Source organism: Bufo bufo, chromosome 5, assembly GCF_905171765.1.
Source record: "Bufo bufo chromosome 5, aBufBuf1.1, whole genome shotgun sequence".
Taxonomy (NCBI): Eukaryota; Metazoa; Chordata; class Amphibia; order Anura; family Bufonidae; genus Bufo; species Bufo bufo.
The window spans coordinates 141,809,838-141,830,758 of record NC_053393.1 but is presented as its reverse complement, the minus strand read 5'-3'; the positions used below and the strand labels follow the sequence as shown (position 1 = coordinate 141,830,758).

At 45.6% G+C, this 20,921-nt stretch overlaps 1 protein-coding gene across 2 annotated transcripts in view; it reads left to right on the top strand.

The window, feature by feature from the left end:
- Positions 1-361: 361 nt before the first annotated feature.
- The window catches only part of SPIDR (scaffold protein involved in DNA repair), a 581,260-nt gene continuing 560,700 nt past the window's right edge, over positions 362-20,921 (top strand). For both annotated transcript variants that reach the window (XM_040431991.1, XM_040431990.1), the window contains exon 1: positions 362-510. In XM_040431991.1, coding sequence (XP_040287925.1) covers positions 496-510 — 15 coding nt within the window. In that variant the 5' untranslated portion in view covers positions 362-495. The remainder of the gene's footprint in view (positions 511-20,921) is intronic.

The window sequence follows — 20,921 nt, the reverse complement described above, 5'->3', positions numbered from 1 at the left end:
TGCCACAAGTGTGAAAGTAGCCTCACACTGTACGGAGACATTAAAATGACATGTTTGAACAAATCGACTTTGGATCTATGATTTGAAGCTTGATTCGCTGAAGCCAACGGGTTCCATAGTAAAAAAAATAAAAAATGAAAATAACATAGCACCCAAACCTGCTAAAACGAGCTTATAAAATAATAATAATAATAATAATAATAATAATAATAATAATAATCGTAATACATATAACACAACAAGTTCTTTGGGAAAGGAAGCGACAGTCTCATGGTTGTTATGACAACAGCTCCAGTTCGCGCAGCCGCATAGCCAATTACATTTCTCCATTCCTATTGGCGAGTCTCTCGGCAGACGGGAACCAATCAGAAGTGAATAGTGGACATGGGCGCCAGAGATCAAGAGCGGCGGCGCTGCGGCTGACCCGGGACTACGGGAGGAAGGAAGGAAGGGTCATATTGGTGTCATTATTTCAGCGCTGTTCATGTGGTGGCGATGCCTCAGGGGAAGGTAACGCTTTTGTAGTTACTTCCGCAGTCGTGTCCCGGCCTCTGCACTCACCGTGTGAGCAGTGCAGCTGTCTATATGGCGCCAGTCTTCCCTCAGGATATCGCCGTGATGTGTATTGTATAGCCGTGCATACATGACTGGCCGGTGACCGGCTCTCGTAGTGTAAGTTCTTTACAAGGCCCGATGACAGCCATGGTTTTAGGCGCTGGAAAGAAGTGCCCACGTTTCCTTAACATGGCTTGACGTCCTGAAGTCTTGTAGTCGATAAAGGGGCCCTCCAGAAATAAAGAAATGTCTGAAGTATGTGTGCGCTGCACTTCTCTGTACCCTAAGTATTTGGATGGCATTACATGTTCTGTCCTTGGGGGACCTGTATCATTAGGCTCAGGCTACACAATGGGGGTAACTTATTCCAGCCTCTGTCAGTTTTCTGGTGCAGATTTAGGGCTCATGCACACAAGCGTGTGCGCTCCGTTGCCGTATTGCAGACCGCATTTGCGGATCCGCAATACACGGGCACTATTCCGTGTGCATTCCACATCACGGATGCGGACCCATTCGCTTCAATGGGTCCGCAAACCTGGAGATGCGGAACGGAACCCTACGGGAGCACTACGGAGTGCTTCCGTGGGGTTTCACCCTGTACTTCTGTTCCGCAAAAAGATAGAACATGTCCTATCTTTTTGCGGAACTGCCGGATCGCAGACCCATTAAAGTGAATGGGTCCGCAATCCGCTACTGCTGCACCACGGACGGTGTTTGCGCATTGCGGCCTGCATTTTGCGGGCTGCAGCACGACCATGGGGTGTACACATTCGTGTGCAGGAGGCCTTAGGGCTCATGCACACGATTGTATGTATTTTGTGGTCCATAAAATACGGATGACATCCGTGTGCATTCCGTATTTTGCAGAACGGAACAGCTGGCCCCTAATAGAACAGTCCTATCCTTGTCCGTAATGCGGACAATAATCGGACATGTTCTATTTTTTTGGAATGCGTCGGGAGTAACTTCTTTTTTTTTTTGCGGACCCATTGAAGTGAATGGTTCTGCCTACGGCCCGCAAAAAAATGGAATCGACACGGAAAGAAAATACGTTTGTGAGCATGAGCCCTTGTGCAAAAATGTGACTTTGGCAATTAAAAAAAAAAGTGGGAGGGGTTTGGACGATGTTGATTGACAGGTTGTCCTGCAATTTTTACCAGCAACCTCCCCCTGTGGAGGAAAAGATTCTTACCTTCTGCTGTCTTCCGGTTCCTTCGATTTGCACGCTCCAGTCCCTGCATGTTCACTTGTGGATTAAGTGGGGGTGACATGTGCCACTGCAGCCACTAACTGGACACTGTGGTGAAGGGGCTCTTGGGGGACACGTCACTGGTACAACCAGTCATTGGCAGCAGCCTCCCCTGGGCTTCTGGGATCCATGCCTCCGCACCGCAAAAGATAGAACATGTCCTAGCATTCGCTGCATCTTGTGGATCGCGGACCTATTAAAGTCAATGGGTCCGCACTGTGATGTGGAGTGGCCATGGCAACCTCATGGTCATGTGTATGAGGCCTTAATGAGAATAATGAGCCCTACAAGGCTGTATGCCTGCCTTAATAGGGTTGATCATGCTGACAGAGCCTCTTTAGTAAGCAGGGAGGCAAGAACCCAGTGGTGGGGAACATGTGAGTATCCTTTCCTCCACAGGCACAACAAGGAAGGAAGGGGCAGGGGAAGGCTACTTTCACACTAGCGTTCGGGGCTCCGCTTGTGAGTTCCGTTTGAAGGCTCTCACAAGCGGCCCCGAACGGATCCGTCCAGCCCTAATGCATTCTGAGTGGATGCGGATCCGCTCAGAATGCATCAGTTTGGCACCGTTTGTCCTCCGCTCAGCAGGCGGACACCTGAACGCAGCTTGCAGCGTTCGGGTGTCCGCCTGGCCGTGCGGAGGCAAACGGATCCGTCCAGACTTACAATGTAAGTCAATGGGGACGGATCCATTTGAAGATGACACAATATGGCTCAGTTTTCAAACGGATCCGTCCCCCATTGACTTTCAATGTAAAGTCAAAACGGATCCGTTCATGGTAATGCAAACGGATCCGTTCTGAACGGATCTAAGCGTTTGCATTATAGGTGCGGATCCGTCTGTGCAGATACCAGACGGATCGGCACCTAACGCAGGTGTGAAAGTAGCCGAAGATTGTTTTAAAGCAGGACAACTCCTTTAAGATAACTTACACAGGCATCTACACCAGTACGCAGCTGGAGGTCTCATCTAATGACCACGAGCCTTCCGCAATGTGCTAAGCTAATAATTGTGTCACTTATGTCAACTGATTTTCTAATAAAGGGGTTTTGCAAGATTCTGATATTGACCTATCCTCAGGATAGGTCATCGATATCAGATCAGAAAAGGTCTCGCCGATCAGAGCGCTGTGGCCTACATGCAGTTTACAAAGAAGAGCGCTGTCCATTGGATGGCAGCTGTGCTTGGTATTGCAGACATTCACTTGAGTGGGGTTGAGCTGTGACCAATGAACTGGAGCGCCTTTTTAAATAATTGATTAGTGAGGCTGCCTTTAGTCAGACCCCCACAGATCAGATACTGGTGACTTAGGGCTCTTTCACACGAGCGTGTCCCTTGCGGGAATCACACTCTGTGTGAGAGAGGGATCCTTCAGTCTGGACTATAGAAGCGCACAGTATTATGATTGATAATGCCATGTGTGTCTGCCTCACCTTTCTGTAACGGAATCATACTGACAGCTTTATGTCAGTATGATTCTGTAGAAGTAAGGTCAAGCAGAGGCACACAGCATTATAAATAATTATAATACCATGTGCTTCTGAAGTCCAGACCGTAGGATCCCTCTCTCACACGGAGTACAATTCCCGTAAGGGACACGCTCCTTATCGTGAAGATAGATCATCAGTTTTAAAGACTCGGACACCCCTTTAAGATCAACATATGAAACGCCATGACTGGTCCTGTGACATGATCGCAGCGTTGCTTTGTGACGTCACGAGTAATGATTGTGGAGGCGGTCTTATTGTCACTCTTGAGATGCAAAAAAAACCTTTTGGACTTTTTGTTGCTAGTGATTTACAACTTGCCAGCATGGACCTCAATGTAAGGCCTCAGGACACGACGATTCCCAAATTACGGATACCGTCTGTGTGCGTCCCGCAATTTTCTCTTCACTAGAACTGGCTATTCTTATCCGGAAAACGGTCCTGTGCATGAGGCCTGAGTCTTGTGGGATTCCTTGTGACGTGTCTGATTTTGCTTACAGTGTTGGGGTGTTGCAAATTCAAAATCGTATGTGACTTGCAGTTGTCTGACCAAAGGTGCTGTGTGTCTCTAAGGGTCCATTCACACGTCCGCATGAATTGGTCCGGATCCATTCTGCAATTTTGCGGAATGGGTGCGGACCCATTCATTTTCAACGAGGCCGGAAAAGATCAGCTCATAGGGGGTCATTTATTAATTTAATTTAAGCGTATCTCAGGCGCAGGCACCATCTGCTACTTTTCCCCGGTAGGCCTGTCTCATTCAGCATTTCCTATGCCTGTTTTAGGCTCGGAAGCTGTCTTACATTTAGACCGGCGCTAGATACGCCGAAGTTATGTAGAGGCCTGCACCTCTTCATAACTTAAGCGGATCCACCGCCAGCTATAAAATGCTGGTCTTAAAGGGGTTCTCCAACAGCCCCCCCATGTGCCGGACCCCTCACAGGTAATATACTTACCCCGCTCCCGGCGCCGCTCCTGGTCCCGGGACTGCTGCTTCTTCCTGTACATGGATGAAAACATCCGGGGGGCTGGGGAGCAGCCAATGGCAGGTGGGAACGGGGACGAGCCTCCCTAGCATCGTTGGTGGCGGGGCCCGGCACATGTGGGGGCTGTTGGAGAACTTAGATAACCCGTGCATTACATCCTGACTGTCACTGTCCCTCCCATGACAGAGGCGAGAAGATCTGAGAGACTGGCGGCACATGAGGGTATCTGACAGTCTCGGTTTTCATCTTGCAGTGTTGTTTGGTAATGAGCATACCTCTTGTCAGGTGCAGCTTGTGGTCATTACTGAGGCTCTATTTAGTTCTGACTCACACTGCTTACCATGCGGTTGATATTTCCTGCTGGAGTTGGTTGAGCTGGTGTGTTGTTCCTTTGGATCTCCTGCTCCTCCATTCTTTAAACTAAGTGCATTTTGTTTTGCATTTTGTTGTTCGCTTGTGTGTGTGTTGTTGTCTAGGCCTCAGGGAGACGCTGGTTCCTTTATCTGAGGAGGAACCAGTAGTCTCATTCCCTGCCACCACTCCTAGGGCCTTCCAGGATCTCCAGGGCTAAGCTACCGGAGTATGAGTATTTCCACCTTCAGGGTCTACTCATACTGGCAGGAGTCAGGGAGAGGTCTAGGGATTCCTAGGAGGTCACCATCCCTCTCCCTTAGCTTTGAGGCCTAGACTCCGGTCTAGTCCTTCTGTGTTATCTGGTGTGATCCTCTCCCCATTACCCGTGACAATGACGCTGCACATAGTCAGGACAGTGCAGGACGCCCCGGCGGTCACTGCATTTCCCACACCTCATGCATACTTGTGAGTGCTTCACTAGTATTCGCTTTATAAGACATACTGCCATTTTTTCCCCACTTTTGGTAGGAAAAAAGTGCATCTTATTAAGCGAAAAATACAGTACCTATTTTTTACTCTAACACAAACAATAATTGAGCCAAAAAAATTAAAAATGTTACATTTAGTATGGTACCCCCTGAAAGTCAGTACTTTGTGGAGCCACCTTTTGCTGCAATTACTAATGCAAGTTTCTTTGGTTTTGTCTCTTTTAGGCTAGTTTCACACTAGCACTAAAATAGTCTGGCAGGCTGTTCCTGCAGAGGAATGGTGTGCTGTCCACATCTTTTGTGGCCCCATTAAAATGAATGGGTCCACCTAAAAAAATGCAGATCGGATGTGGACCGAAAATACGGTCATGTGAATGTATCATGTATTTGTTCCAGAATTTCACTTGTGGGATCTGCACTGAAATTCTGCAACAAAGTACAATGCAGTATATTTATCAAACCCCATTCAATCACAGGATAAAATATCTGCTGTGAGTGCACGGCATGCTGCGGATTTTCAGATCCTTAGGGGCCCGTTCACAAGGCGGATTTTGACGCTGAAGCGGTTTGTTCTGCAGTTGTTCACTTAAGATGCCGTGGACCCTTTTGCAGCAGACACCACTGGGCCAAAATTCAGAGGCAAAATCTGCCATGTGAACGGCTCCTTAGCATGCACTGTTGCAGAAATAACATGGATTTGTACCATTAATTTCCGTCACTGAAAAGCAAAAAATTTTGCACCGAAATCCATACTGAAATCCACATGAAGCACAAGCCGATTTTTTTTTTAAAATGTGGAATTATCTTCGAAAAATGACTTGATGTGTGAACTCACCCTAAGACATGGATAACAGGTTTGCGAGAGCTGCTGTTTCTCCTCTCTGACTAAGGTTTGGGCTACACGGCGACGTTTCATGTAATGTATTTCAATGATGTCACAATGTAACATGCTTCGACTGGAACACGACAGTTGCAAAAACTCCATTCAAGTCGGATTGTTTTTTTTTTTGCTACTGTGACATCGCAGTAGCAGCATGTTACATTGTGACATCATTGCAATACATTAAATGAAATGTCACCGTGTAGCCGTAGCCTCATGATGTCCGTATGGCCTAATAGAGTATTAAAAAATAATAAGTTCTGATATATTCCAGTATATTAAGGTAGCCTTTAGTGGCATGCTGATGATGGGGTTCTCTGACACACTTTTATCACCCCTTTATCACCCCTTTGTGATCATACCATTAACTAGGAACAGCCTAGTTCCCTCTACTTATCCAGACGTGTCTGTCTTCATATGTGTGTGGCATGGGGCATACCCAGTGCCTGAGGGGGTCTCTCTGCCACATAACGTTTATATAAATATATATACTTTGCAATTTGCGGACCGCAAAAACGGCTACGGCTGTGTGCATGAGACTTAGGGTCCATCCACACGTCCGTAATTTGGGTCCTCATTTGTTCCTCAATTTGCGGACCCATTCACTTTCAATGGGGCTGGAATTGATGCAAATCCTCATTTTCGGCATCCGCATCCGTTTTTTCGGGATCCGCAATGCCGTTCCTGAAAAAAATAGAACATGTCCTATTCTTGTCCGCAATTGCGGACCAGAAAAGGCATTTTCTATTATAGTGACTGATGTGCGGTCCGCAACTTGCGGATCGCACATTGCAGGTGTCCGTTTTTTGCGGATCCGCAAAACATTTACAGATGTGTAAATGGACCCTTATGCTGTGAGTTTGGGCAGAGGAGCGGTGTTTGGTTAGCAAAATGTGTGTCCAGCAATCTGAAATTCAAAGATGAAGTGAGCAGCACTGCAGTGATGTGATAGCGGTAAATTAAATTAGGTGCATCTCTGGCAGTCCATGCGCCTGGAAAAGGTGTAAAAGATGAGGGTAAATTTGTCAGGGCCAAAGTCCTGGCCTGGCCCCCATCGTCTCCCATGTGACAATATAAAAAAAAAAAAAATATATATATATATATATATATATATATATATATATATATATATATATATATATACATACATATACACTGCTCAAAAAAATAAAAGGAACACAAAAATAACACATCCTAGATCTGAATTAATTAAATATTTTTCTGAAATACTTTGTTCTTTACATAGTTGAATGTGCTGACAACAAAATCACACAAAAATGGAAATCAAATTTTTTAACCCATGGAGGTCTGGATTTGGAGTCACACTCAAAATTAAAGTGGAAAAACACACTACAGGCTGATCCAACTTTGATGTAATGTCCTTAAAACAAGTCAAAATAAGGCTCAGTAGTGTGTGTGGCCTCCACGTGCCTGTATGACCTCCCTACAATGCCTGTGCATGCTCCTGATGAGGTGGCGGACGGTCTCCTGAGGGATCTCCTCCCAGACCTGGACTAAAGCATCTGCCAACTCCTGGACAGTCTGTGGTGCAACGTGACGTTGGTGGATAGAGCGAGACATGATGTCCCAGATGTGCTCAATTGGATTCAGGTCTGGGGAACGGACGGGCCAGTCCATAGCATCAATGCCTTTGTCTTGCAGGAACTGTTGACACACTCCAGCCACATGAGGTCTAGCATTGTCTTGCATTAGGAGGAACCCAGGGCCAACCACACCAGCATATGGTCTTACAAGGGTTCTGAAGATCTCATCTCGGTACCTAATGGCAGTCAGGCTATCTCTGGCGAGCACATGGAGGGCTGTGCGGCCCTCCAAAGAAATGCCACCCCACACCATTACTGACCCAATGCCAAACCGGTCATGCTGGAGGATGTTGCAGGCAGCAGAACATTCTCCACGGCGTCTCCAGACTCTGTCACATGTGCTCAGTGTGAACCTGCTTTCATTTGTGAAGAGCACAGGGCGCCAGTGGTGAATTTGCCAATCTTGGTGTTCTCTGGCAAATGCCAAACGTCCTGCACGGTGTTGGGTTGTAAGCACAACCCCCACCTGTGGACGTCGGGCCCTCATATCACCCTCATGGAGTCTGTTTCTGACCGTTTGAGCAGACACATGCACATTTGTGGCCTGCTGGAGGTCATTTTGCAGGGCTCTGGCAGTGCTCCTCCTGTTCCTCCTTGCACAAAGGCGGAGGTAGCGGTCCTGCTGCTGGGTTGTTGCCCTCCTACGGCCTCCTCCACGTCTCCTGATGTACTGGCCTGTCTCCTGGTAGCGCCTCCATGCTCTGGACACTACGCTGACAGACGCAGCAAACCTTCTTGCCACAGCTCGCATTGATGTGCCATCCTGGATAAGCTGCACTACCTGAGCCACTTGCGTGGGTTGTAGACTCCATCTCATGCTACCACTAGAGTGAAAGCACCGCCAGCATTCAAAAGTGACCAAAACATCATCCAGGAAGCATAGGAACTGAGAAGTGGTCTGTGGTTACCACCTGCAGAACCACTCCATTATTGGGGGTGTCTTGCTAATTGCCTATAATTTCCACCTGTTGTCTATCCCATTTGCACAACAGCATGTGAAATTGATTGTCACTCAGTGTTGCTTCCTAAGTGGACAGTTTGATTTCACAGAAGTGTGATTGACTTGGAGTTACATTGTGTTGTTTAAGTGTTCCCTTTATTTTTTTGAGCAGTGTATTTCCATTCCATCCACCATGACAGCCACAATGAGAGATAACCCTTGACCTCTGTAGAGGCAGGAATACACAAAGTTTAAATTACCCCCACCCCTCCTCCCCCTCAGTGTTTTTCCTGCCCCTACGGGGTTAGGTCGCAGAGAGAGTCCTCCCGGTAGGGAGGTGAAGAATAGCAAGTATTTACCTTCATCCTCTGCTGCCTTCCCGCGGCAGGAGCTAAGGCTGGGGAGCAGTGGGCAATGTGGACACTCGCCCCTGCTTAAGCTGGGACCTGTGCTCCTTTCTGTTTCATGGTCTCCCTTCCACTTTGTCGGAAGCAGACCGCTAATGCCGGATCTATGTGGGACAGGTGGGGAGGCGGAGCCTGGGCGCATTGCTGATGACGCGCCAAGATGACATCATAAACCAGGAAGTGTTTAAAAAGTGGCGCTCATGTAGCATGGAGCTGTGCATCACCGCCACTATGTTCACTCCTGAGACTCCAGCATCCTGTCAGGAGGATTCGGACCCCTCTCCGGCTGCTCCTACTGTGAGTTCCTCTAAGAGGAGTATGGTTATTCTTATTTCTACATATATTATGTTATAAATATGCTGATATTTGGTTGCTGTCCATTACTCATTAGGGAACAAGAGATACTAAATCAAAGTCTAAATCCCTAAAGTGCACAATCTGTGCCAGGAGACTTCCTGATAACTATAAAAAGAAGTGCAATGTCTTAAAAGAGGAGCAACCATCTATCCTGTCTGAGATTAAATAGTTTATCCAGGATGAGATAAAATCTTCCCTAGCATCTCTGACTACTTCTAGTACGCCTATCCAGCCTACCAAAAACCTAGATTATCCATTCAATCCTCCTCTGAGGCCGAGGACATTGATGAGGATACCTGTGCCTCTAGACGAGTACTTGAGGAAGAACTTTTTTCAGAGGGTGAAATTATAGAGGATGATAAAAAATTATTTTTTTCCTCGGATGAAATGGAAGATTTACTGAAAGCAGTTAGGTCCATTATGGGCATAGATGATATTCCCAAACCTGGTACGGTACAGGCCGAGATGTTCGGGGGTTTACGTACAAAAAGAACAAAAGTATTTCCCATCAATGAAAATATCAAAGAATTGATATTGGATGAGTGGATTGATCCTGAAAAAAGACTAGGGGTTTCCAAAGAATTCAGGGACAGACTACGATTCGATCAAGCTGAATGTAAGATCTTTGATGAAATACCTAAAATTGATATTCAGGTGGCAAAGGTAGTCAAAAAGACAGCCTTACCATTCGAAGATGTATCACAACTTAGAGATCCAATGGAGCGCAAAGCAGATTCGTTACTAAGGAAGGCTTGGGAGGCATCTATGTTTGGGGTAAAAACCAACATTGTTGCTACATCTGTGGCAAGGGCCATGTACTTCTGGTTATCAGAATTAGAAGATCACCTAAAGACCAAAACCCCCAAGGAAGATATCATAAATTCCTTACTGTTGTTAAAATAAGCAACAGCTTTTTTATCAGGTGCCTCAGCTGAATCGGTATGCTTTACCGCAAGAGATGCAGCCCTTTCTAATGCAGCTAGTAAAGCTTTATGGATGAAGGCATGGTCAGGGGATAAAACGTCCAAGTCTAAACTATGCTGTATTCCCTTCTCAGGGGAATTTGTTTTTGGGCCAGTGTTAGATAAAATGCTGGAAAAAGCGGCTGATAAAAAGAAGGGGTTTCCAGAGGAAAAAGAAATAAAGAAAACCTTTCGTCAATTCCCTTTACAATCCAGGCCTTACAGGGGTTAAGGTAAAACGGGTCGCTGGAGCTACCCAAAAGGTGGAAGAGGTAGAGGATTATCCCCAAAACAAACAGAACAATAAACAATGACGCCAAAGTGGGAGGCAGGTTGAAGAGTTTTTTTTTTAACCCAGTGGAATCAGGTTATGTCAAACCCATGGGCACTAAATATCATAGCTCAGGGATACAGAATAGAATTCTCTTCAACACTTCCAGAATAATTCTCCATTACCACCCAAAACAGAAGTGTAAGTGAAAATATTTGGCAAGGTACTTAGGACCTACTTAGATCAGGAGTAGTCATAGAAGTGCCAGACTCCGAAAAGGGAAAGAGATTCTACTCGGGTCTCTTTCAGGTCAAAAAACCCGACGACACATTCCGCACAATAATAAATTTAAAGCCCTTAAACAGATCCATAATATACAGAAGATTCAAGATGGAGTCAATCGCATCTACGATTCCACCGATTCCAAAGGGTGCCTTTATGACGTCAGTAGATCTAAAAGACGCCTACTATCACATACCGATTCATCAGGCCTCCCAGAAATATCTAAGATTTGCAATAAGAGATCCTGGGGGACTCTTCCATCACTTTCAGTACGTAGCCCTCCCCTTTGGTATCTCATCATCTCCCATAACATTTTACCAAACTGGTGGTGGAAATGATCGCTTTTCTGCGCAGGAAGGGAACCAATATCCCCTACCTAGACAATTTCCTAATAATTGGCAATTCAAAAGAAGAAACCTTCAGGATTACAGAAGAAGTTATAAGTACCCTTTCAGATTTAGGATGGGTGATAAATCGGAAAAAAAATCAATACTCGCCCCATCTACAAAAATAAGGTTCCTGGGCGTAGAGTTAGGTTCTTTGGGATACAGAATCTATCTACCCCAGGACAAAGTAAGATCTCTCAAAAACAAAATAAGTCACTTTCAAAAATCCCACAGGTGTTCCATTCGGGGGGCAATGAGCCTTTTAGGAAACTTAACCGTATGCATAAACTCTGTTCCATGGAGTCAGGCCCATACTAGAATCTTGCAGTCATGGATCTTGAAAGAATGGGACAGGAAGCAGACGTCCTTAGACAGGATGATACAGGTACAATCAACAGTCAAAATAGATCTGGACTGGTGGAAGGAAGAGAAAAAGCTGCTCCAAGGCATTAAATGGCTCAAGATCCCAAAGGCTCAGGTCATAACAGATGCCAGCTCTTCAGGCTGGGGTGCAAATATAGGCAACCATTTTTTCCAGGGAGACTGGCCAAACAGCCTAAAAGGAAGATCCTCAAACTTCAGAGAACTGAATGCAGTCCTTATGACACTCACAGAATCAGTAGACCTATTAAAGAACAGGCATCTTAAGGTCCTCTTGGACAACATCACTACAGTGGCGTACCTGAAACACCAAGGGGGCACAAGGTCTGATTCACTGGGGGGAGTAGCAAAAATAATATTTTCCTGGGCGGAAACAAATATTCTCTCCTTAACAGCAGTCCATCTAAAAGGGTCAGAGAACCTAGAGGCGGACTTCCTAAGTCGGGGAAAAAAATAGATCCAGGAGAATGGACATTAAACAACAACATATTTCACAAGATCATTGCCAAAGATAGACCTGTTTGCCTCTAGGGAAAATGCCCAGATCCGATGCTTCTGTTCAATAAATCCAAGAGACAGACCATGGGCAATAGATGCTTTATCAATAAGATGGGAGTGGTACCTAGTTTCCATCCTTTCCGCTGATTCCTCGCTTACTCCAGAAATTACAGAAAGAAACAACAACGATGATCTTGCTAGCTCCCCACTGGCCAAAAAGAAGCTGGTTCTTAATCCTGAGACAGTGGGCATTAGAAGAACCATGGAAAATACCCTACAGGGAAAAAATGCTCTATCAGGGCCCGATAAACCACCCAAATCCCCAGATCTACAATTTGGTGGTCTGGATCCGGAGAGTGAATCACTAAGAAGACAAGGGCTTTCAGACAAAGTAATCCTTACCCTAAAAGCTAGTAGGAAGAAAATTACATCAGCCATTTATTTATCTCAAAGTCTGGAAAAGATTTTGCAGTTGGCTAGGGGAGGAGCACCCGAACACGTCTTCTCCGCCGATTAATAAAATACTAGACTTTCGGAGGGAGGGAGCCGGTTAAGGTGGCAGTGGGGAGGCTGCTGTATGTAGCTAGGAAGTTGGTGGTGCAGAGGTGGATCCAGGGGAGTCCGCCAACATTGGAGGAATTTGTAAGAAAGGTACATGATATGTTGACGTTAGAAAGGGGGGTGTTTGTTAGGAGAGGATGTCCTCAGAAGTTTGAGAAGTTGTGGAATGAATGGATGTCTCATACTCATGTGGTGATATAGGATGCTTTAGAGATATTCACGCTCTGATTTTGGGGGGGGGGGGATGGGTTAATTGGGAGAGGGGTAGGCGGGGGCCGAGAGCAAGTTTTGTAGTAGACATGTAAATGTGCAACTGCTTTTTCTTATATGCATATATTGTACAATGATTGGTGGCGATATACTCATTATATTGTTATATGCTAATGTTTTATTTTAACTTTGCATTTGTGATTTGGAAAAAATGAGGACACATATTGTCATGTAATAAGTCAATTTTATTTGACCAATAAAAACGATTTGATTGAAAAAAAAAAATACTAGACTTTCTGCAAAAATGGGCTAGAAATAGGCCTGAGGCCAAGTACCCTTAAGGACGTAGGGCGTATCGGTACGCCCTATTTCCCGAGTCCTTAAGGACTCAGGGCGTACCGATACGTCCTAACTTTAAATAGATATTCCGGCGCCGCGGGGGTTAATCGCAACGGGATGCCGGCTGAAATCATTTAGCCGGCATCCTGTCACAATGCCAGGGGGGGGGTCATGTGACCCCCCCCGTATCGGCAATCGCCGCAAACCACAGGTCAATTCAGACCTGCGGTTTTTCTGCGATTTCTGCAGTTTCTGATCGGGGATCATAAACTTTAGTATTCCTAAAATATATCTGTATCTGCACCCCTGAGTGATTTTAGCCCAGTGGGCGGCGCAGGGGGAGGGTTGCGGGAGGCGGGCGGTGCGGCAGGCGGGATCGCGATCCCCCGCCTCCCCTTGAATAATCGTTGGTGTACAGTGGGTATACCAGGGTGCCAGCACATTGCTGACACCCTGGTATAAACGGCTGACATCTGTGCAGATGTCAGCCGTTTAACCCTTTCCATACCGCGGTCCGTACAGACCGCTGTATGGAAAAGGTTAACTGTCATCGGTCAGGGAGCTCCCTCCCTCTCCCATCAGGGGGCTGCTGTGCCTTTGCAGCCCCCCGATGGAGAGGGAGAGAGCCCCCTGCCAGCCCAGTGCTAGCCCCGTGCTCACCCTTCCCCGTCTGCGAAGTTGTGGCAGACGGGGAAGGTTCCCATGGCAACAGGACGCCTGCTGTCCATGGTGCTGAACAGATCTATGCTAAAAGCATAGATCTGTTCAGTGTAAGTAAAATACAGTACAGAACCCTATATAGTGTACTGTACTGTATTATACAGACATCAGACCTATTGGATCTTCAAGAACCACGTGGGTCTGGGTCAAGAAAAAGTGAAAAAAGTTAATTTATCACTGAATAAAAATAAAATACACTACACATATTACGTATCGCCGCGTCCGTAACGACCTGATCTATAAAACGGTCATGTTACTTTCCCCGCACGGTGAACGCCATAAAAATAAAAAAATAAAAACTATGAGAAAATTGACATTTTGCCCACCTTACTTCCCAAAAAAGGTAATAAAAGTGATCAAAAAAGTTGCATGTACGCCAAAATAGTACCAATCAAACGTCATCTCATCCCGCAAAAATCATACCCTACCCAAGATAATCGCCGAAAAAACTATGGCTCTTGGGCCGAGTTCACACGAACGTGTGTGACCCGTGCCTGTGCTGCGGCCCGTAAATAGCGGGCCGCAATGCACGATCGCCGGCCGTAGGGCAGCCGCATCGGATCGCGGTCCCTTTCACTTTAATGGGTCCGCGATCCGGCCGTTCCTCAAAAAGATAGCGGAACTGAAGTACGGGACGTAACCCCACGGAGGCACTCCGTAGTGCTTCCGAGGGGTCCCGTCCCGCGATTCCGGATTTGCGGACCCATTGAAGTGAATGGGTCCGCATTCATGATGCGGAATTCACACGGAACTGTGGCTGTGTATGGCGGCCCGCGATTTGCGGGCAGCAATACGGCCACAGATCACACAGACTATGGAAACACTAAAACATGATTTTTTTTTTTGTTTCAAAAATGAAATCATTGTGTAAAACTTACATAAATAAAAATAAAGTATGCATATTAGGTATCGCTGCGTCCGTATCGACCGGCTCTATAAAAATATCACATGACCTAACCTCTCAGGTGACCACCGTAAAAAAATACAAATAAAAACGGTGTAAAGAAAGCCATTTTTTGTCATCTTACGTCACAAAAAGTGTAATAGCAAGCGATCAAAAAGTCATATGCACCCCAAAATAGTGCCAATCAAACCGTCATCTCATCAAAAGTCATATGCACCCCAAAATAGTGCCAATCAAACCGTCATCTCATCCCGCAAAAAATGAGACCCTACTTAAGAAAAAAACTGAAAAAACTATGGCTCTTATTTTTTTGGTTTTAAAAATGAAATCATTGTGTAAAACTAAATAAATAAAAAAAATTGTATACATATTAGGTATCGCCGCATCCGTGACAACCTGCTCTATAAAATTACCACATGATCTAACCTGTCAGATGAATGTTGTAAATAGCAAAAAAAAAAACGTGCCAAAAAAATCTATTTCTTGTTACCTTGCCACACAAAAAAGTGTAATATAGAGCAACCAAAAATCATATGTACCCTAAACTAGTACCAACAAAACTGCGACCCTATCCCGTAGTTTCTAAAATGGGATCACTTTTTTGGAGTTTCTACTCTGGGGGTGCATCAGGGGGGCATCAAATGGGACATGGTGTCAAAAAAAAACCAGTCCAGCAAAATCTGCCTTCCAAAAACCGTATGGCATTCCTTTCCTTCTGCACCCTGCCGCGTGCCCGTACAGCGGTTTACGACCACATATGGGGTGTTTCTGTAAACTACAGAATCAGGGCCATAAATAATGAGTTTGGTTTGGCTGTTAACCCTTGCTTTGTAACCGGAAAAAAAATAATAAAATGGAAAATCTTCCAAAAAAGTGAAATTTTGAAATTGTATCTCTATTTTCCATTAAATCTTGTGCAACACCTAAATGGTTAACAAAGTTTTTAAAATCAGTTTTGAATACCTTGAGGGGTGTAGTTTCTTAGATGGGGTCACTTTTATGGAGTTTCTACTCTAGGGGTGCATCAGGGGGGCTTCAAATGGGACATGGTGTCAAAAAACCAGTCCAGCAAAATCTGGCTTCCAAAAACCATACAGCGCACCTTTCCCTCTACGCCCTACTGTGTGCCCGTACAGTAGTTTACGGCCACATATGGGGTGTTTCTGTAAACGGCAGAGTCAGGGCAATAAAGATACAGTCTTGTTTGGCTGTTAACCCTTGCTTTGTTAGTGGAAAAAAATGGGTTAAAATGAAAAATTAGGCAGAAAAATTAAATTCTCAAATTTCATCCCCATTTGCCAATAACTCTTGTGCAACACCTAAAGGGTTAACGAAGTTTGTAAAATCAGTTTTGAATACCTTGAGGGGTCTAGTTTATAGAATGGGGTCATTTTTGGGCGGTTTCTATTATGTAAGCCTCGCAAAGTGACTTCAGACCTGTAGTGGTCCCTAAAAATTGGGTTTTTGTAAATTTCTGAAAAATTTCAAGATTTGCTTCTAAACTTCTAAGCCTTGTAACATCCTCAAAAAATAAAATAACATTCCCAAAATGCTACAAACATGAAGTAGACATATGGGGAATGTAAAGTCATCACAATTTTTGGGGGTATTACTATGTATTACATAAGTAGAGAAACTGAAACTTTGAAATTTGCTAATTTTTAAATTTTTTGGGTAAATCTGGTATTTTTTTTATGCAAAAAAATTTACTTTTTGGACCCAATTTTAGCAGTGTCATGAAGTGCAATATGTGACGAAAAAACAATCTCAGAACGGCCTGGGTAAGTCAAAGCGTTTTAAAGTTATCAGCACTTAAAGTGACACTGGTCAGATTTGCAAAAAATGGCCAAGTCCTTAAGGTGAAATAGGGCTGAGTCCTTTAAAGGGTTAAAGTCCAAATATCGGCCTTAAGCACCTTTTATGTTACTAGTCTCGCAGAGCACAGATGGATAAGGAGATTTATTAGAGCAGATTCTAGGTTAAGGCCAACCTTAAGATCTCAGATTCCTCAGTGGGACCTTAATACAGTATTTGAGGGGCTAACTAACCCTCCTTTCTCTCCCTTATATGAAATCTCTATAAAACATCTGTCGCTCAAAATGGCTTTCCTGATAGCCATCACTTCTGCAAGACATCTAAGTGAGATACAAGCACTCTCCTGTAAAGAACCATATCTTAGAATTTTCGAGGATCGAATTGTGCTAAGACTAGATCCAGGTTTTCTGGTTTCAAATTTTCATTGTGAACAAGAGATAGTATTACCATCTGTCACCAGCCACCCGGAGAGGAGATAGAAGAGAAGATGCAACTCCTGGATGTTAGAAACAACATAATACTGTACCTAGACGCAACAAAAAATTTAGATATATAGATGATAATCTCCTAATCCAGTTTGTTGGCCGAAATTAGGGGAAAAAACTTTCCAAAGCTTCGATAGCTAGGTGGATCAGATCCACTATAGAATGTAGCTACTCTCTTCAGAACAAACCTTGTCCGGAAGGTATAAAAGCCCATTCTACCAGGGATACTGTCTCTTCTTGGGCAGAAAGAGCTGGTGTTTCACTAGACCAGATTTGCAAAGTGGCTACCTGGTCAAGTCTAAACACCTTTGTAAAAAATTATCGCCTTAATCTCACCGCCTCTGCAGATTTAGTTTTTGGTCGAAAGATTCTGCAGGCGGCTTCCCACCCTATTTAAAGTATTTGTTAGTTCTCATTGGGGTTGTCATGGTGGATGGAATAGAAAACCATAATTAGACTTACCGGTAATTCTGTTTCCTTGAATTCACCATGACAGCCCATATATTCTCCCCCCCCCCCCCAAAAAAAATAAATAAATATATAAATATATATTTTTTTTGCATATACAGTACAGACCAAAAGTTTGGACACACCTTCTCATTCAAAGAGTTTTCTTTATTTTCATGACTATGAAGGCATCAAAACTATGAATTAACACATGTGGAATTATATACATAACAAAAAAGTGTGAAACAACTGAAAATATGTCATATTCTAGGTTCGGATCCGCAAAACACATACGGATGTCTGAATGGAACCTTACAGGGGGGTGATCAATGACAGGGGGGTGATCACCCCATATAGACTCCCTGATCACCCCCCTGTAAGGCTCCATTCAGACGTCCGTATGTGTTTTACAGATCCATGGATCGGATCCGCAAAACACGTACGGACGTCTAAATGGAGCCTGACAGGGGGGTGATCACCCCATATAGACTCCCTGATCACCCCCCTGTCATTGATCACCCCCCTGTAAGGCTCCATACAGACGTCCGTATGTGTTTTACGGATCCACGGATCGGATCCGCAAAACACATACGGACGTCTGAATGGAGCCTTACAGGGGGGTGATCAATGACAGGGGGGTGATCACCCAATATAGAATCCCTGTTCATCCCCCTGTCATTGATCACCCCCCTGTAAGGCTCCATTCAGACGTCCGTATGGATTCCGTGAGGGGTATGGTGAGTTCATGTGAGATTTTATTTTTTGTCACAAGTTAGTGGAATATGAGACTTTGTAAGAAAAAACAATTTGCGCTAACTTGTGCCAAAAAAATGTCTGAATGGAGCCTTACAGGCGGGTGATCAGGGAGTCTATATGGGGTGATCACCCCCCTGTCATTGATCACCCTCCTGTAAGGCTCCATTCAGACGTCCGTATGTGTTTTGCGGATGCTATTTTTTTATACAAAGTTGACATTTGACCGAGATATTTATCTCACCCAGCATGGGTATATGTAAAATGACACCCCAAAACACATTGCCCAACTTCTCCTGAGTACGGCGATACCACATGTGTGACACTTTTTTGCAGCCTAGGTGGGCAAAGGGGCCCACATTCCAAAGAGCACCTTTAGGATTTCACAGGGCATTTTTTACTCATTTTGATTTCAAACTACTTCTCACGCATTAGGGCCCCTAAAATGCCAGGGCAGTATAACTTGGAAAGAAGACACCCCAAGGTATTTCGTGATGGGCATAGTGAGTTCATGGAAGTTTTTATTTTTTGTTACAAGTTAGTGGAATATGAGACTTTGTAAGAAAAAAAAAAAAAAATCATCATTTTCCGCTAACTTGTGACAAAAAATAAAAAGTTTGATGAACTCACTATGCCCATCAGTGAATACCTTAGGGCAGGGGTGTCAAACTCAAATTCATCGGGGGCCGCATCAGCAGTTTGGTCACCCTCAAAGGGCCGTAAAACTTAGTTACTTGGCTTGGCCCTTGGGGATCTCTGACGCCACTTCCACACTTTGGCCGGGGGCTCGGTGGAGCTGATGAGGTGTTTTATCCTAATGAGAAAGATTTCATAATAAGTATTTGGAGAAGGTGCAGAGGGATAGCAGAGCAGGGAGAGGCTGGTGCTGCTACTAGGGGGTCATACCATGGGGGAGTAATAAAGCCAACCATAATGCCCCCCCCAGTAGTAATAATTCTCCTTATAATGTGACAGTGCAAAAAATACCCCCTTGTAATGCCCCCATTTGAGCTAATGTCCTCATAGTGCCCCCATAATGTGCCAGTATAAAATACCCCTATATAGTGCCCCTAGTAAATGACCCCATAGTGCTCCACACCCTCCTTCCTCCTAGTGCCCCCCATAATGTACCAGTATAAAATGCTCCAGTAGATGCCCTGTGTCCCCCATAATTTGCAAGTATAAAATACCCCTTCTTAGTGTCCCCCGTAGATGACCCCATAGTACTCCTCTCCCCCCTTCCCCATAGTACCCACCATGTGTCCCAGTATAAAATTGTACTGTACAGAGAGCCCATATAAAATACCCCTTCTTTGTGGCCTCAGTAGATGCCCCTATAGTGCCCCCAATCATGTGCCAGTATTAACAGCCCCCCCTGTGCCAGTAATAATAGCCCCCTATGCCAGTAATAGCAGCCCCCAGTAATAAGAGCCCCTCTGTGCCAGTAATAAGAGTTCTTCTGTGTCAGTAATAACAGCCCCCAGTAATAAGAGCCCCTCTGTGCCAGTAATAACAGCCACCAGTAATAAGAGCCCCTCTGTGCCAGTAATAACAGCCCCCAGTAATAACAGCCCCTCTGTGCCAGTAATAACAGCCAGTGGCGTATCCAAGCTATGGCAGCCATGGCTAGTGCCATAGGCGCCAAGCGGGGGGGGCGACCAGGGCCGATCCTACACGGGGTGCAGTGGGTGCCCGGGCCCCGCACCCCAGCGCTGCGGCCCTGGTGACAAGTGGGGGCGGCCGCCGGGCCGCGGCCGGCGGCAGGGCAGAGCAGGAGATGAGCGCCTCCATTGCGGAAGCGCTCATCTCCATAGTCATCTGTATTGCCGTCCTCAGGACGGCAATACAGATGCCTGTCTGTGCTGCGGCAGAGGAGGGAGAGGTGTGTCCCCTCCTGTTCCTCTGATAGGCTGCCGGCTTAGTGCTGGCAGCCTATCAGAGGCCGGTGATGGCGCGATGACGTCATCGCGTCGCCTGAGCCGTATAGCGAGGGACACACAGACGGAAGAGGTGGCCTGCATCGCATCGCATCGCATTGCTGGAGGTAAGTATAAGTGTATTATTTTATTTTATTTTTTTATATAGGTACAATACTGGGCTGGCACATGATAAGGGGGGCTACTGGGCTGGCACATAAGGGGGGCTACTGGGCTGGCACATAAGGGGGGACTACTGGGCTGGGCTGGCACATAAGGGGGGCTACTGGGCTGGCACATGATAAGGGGGGACTACTGGGCTGGCACATGATAAGGGGGGACTACTGGGCTGGCACATAAGGGGGGCTACTGGCACATGATAAGGGGGGCTACTGGCACATGATATGGGGGGCTACTGGCACATGATATGGGGGCACTCTGGCTACTGGCACATGATATGGGGGCACTCTGGCTACTGACACATGATATGGGGGGGCTCTGGCTACTGACACATGATATGGGGGGGCTCTGGCTACTGGCACATGATATGGGGGGCTACTGGCACATGATAAGGGGGGCTACTGGCACATAAGGGGGGCTACTGGCACATAAGGGGGGCTACTGGCACATGATAAGGGGGCTACTGGCACATGATAAGGAGGGCTACTGGCACATAGGGGGGC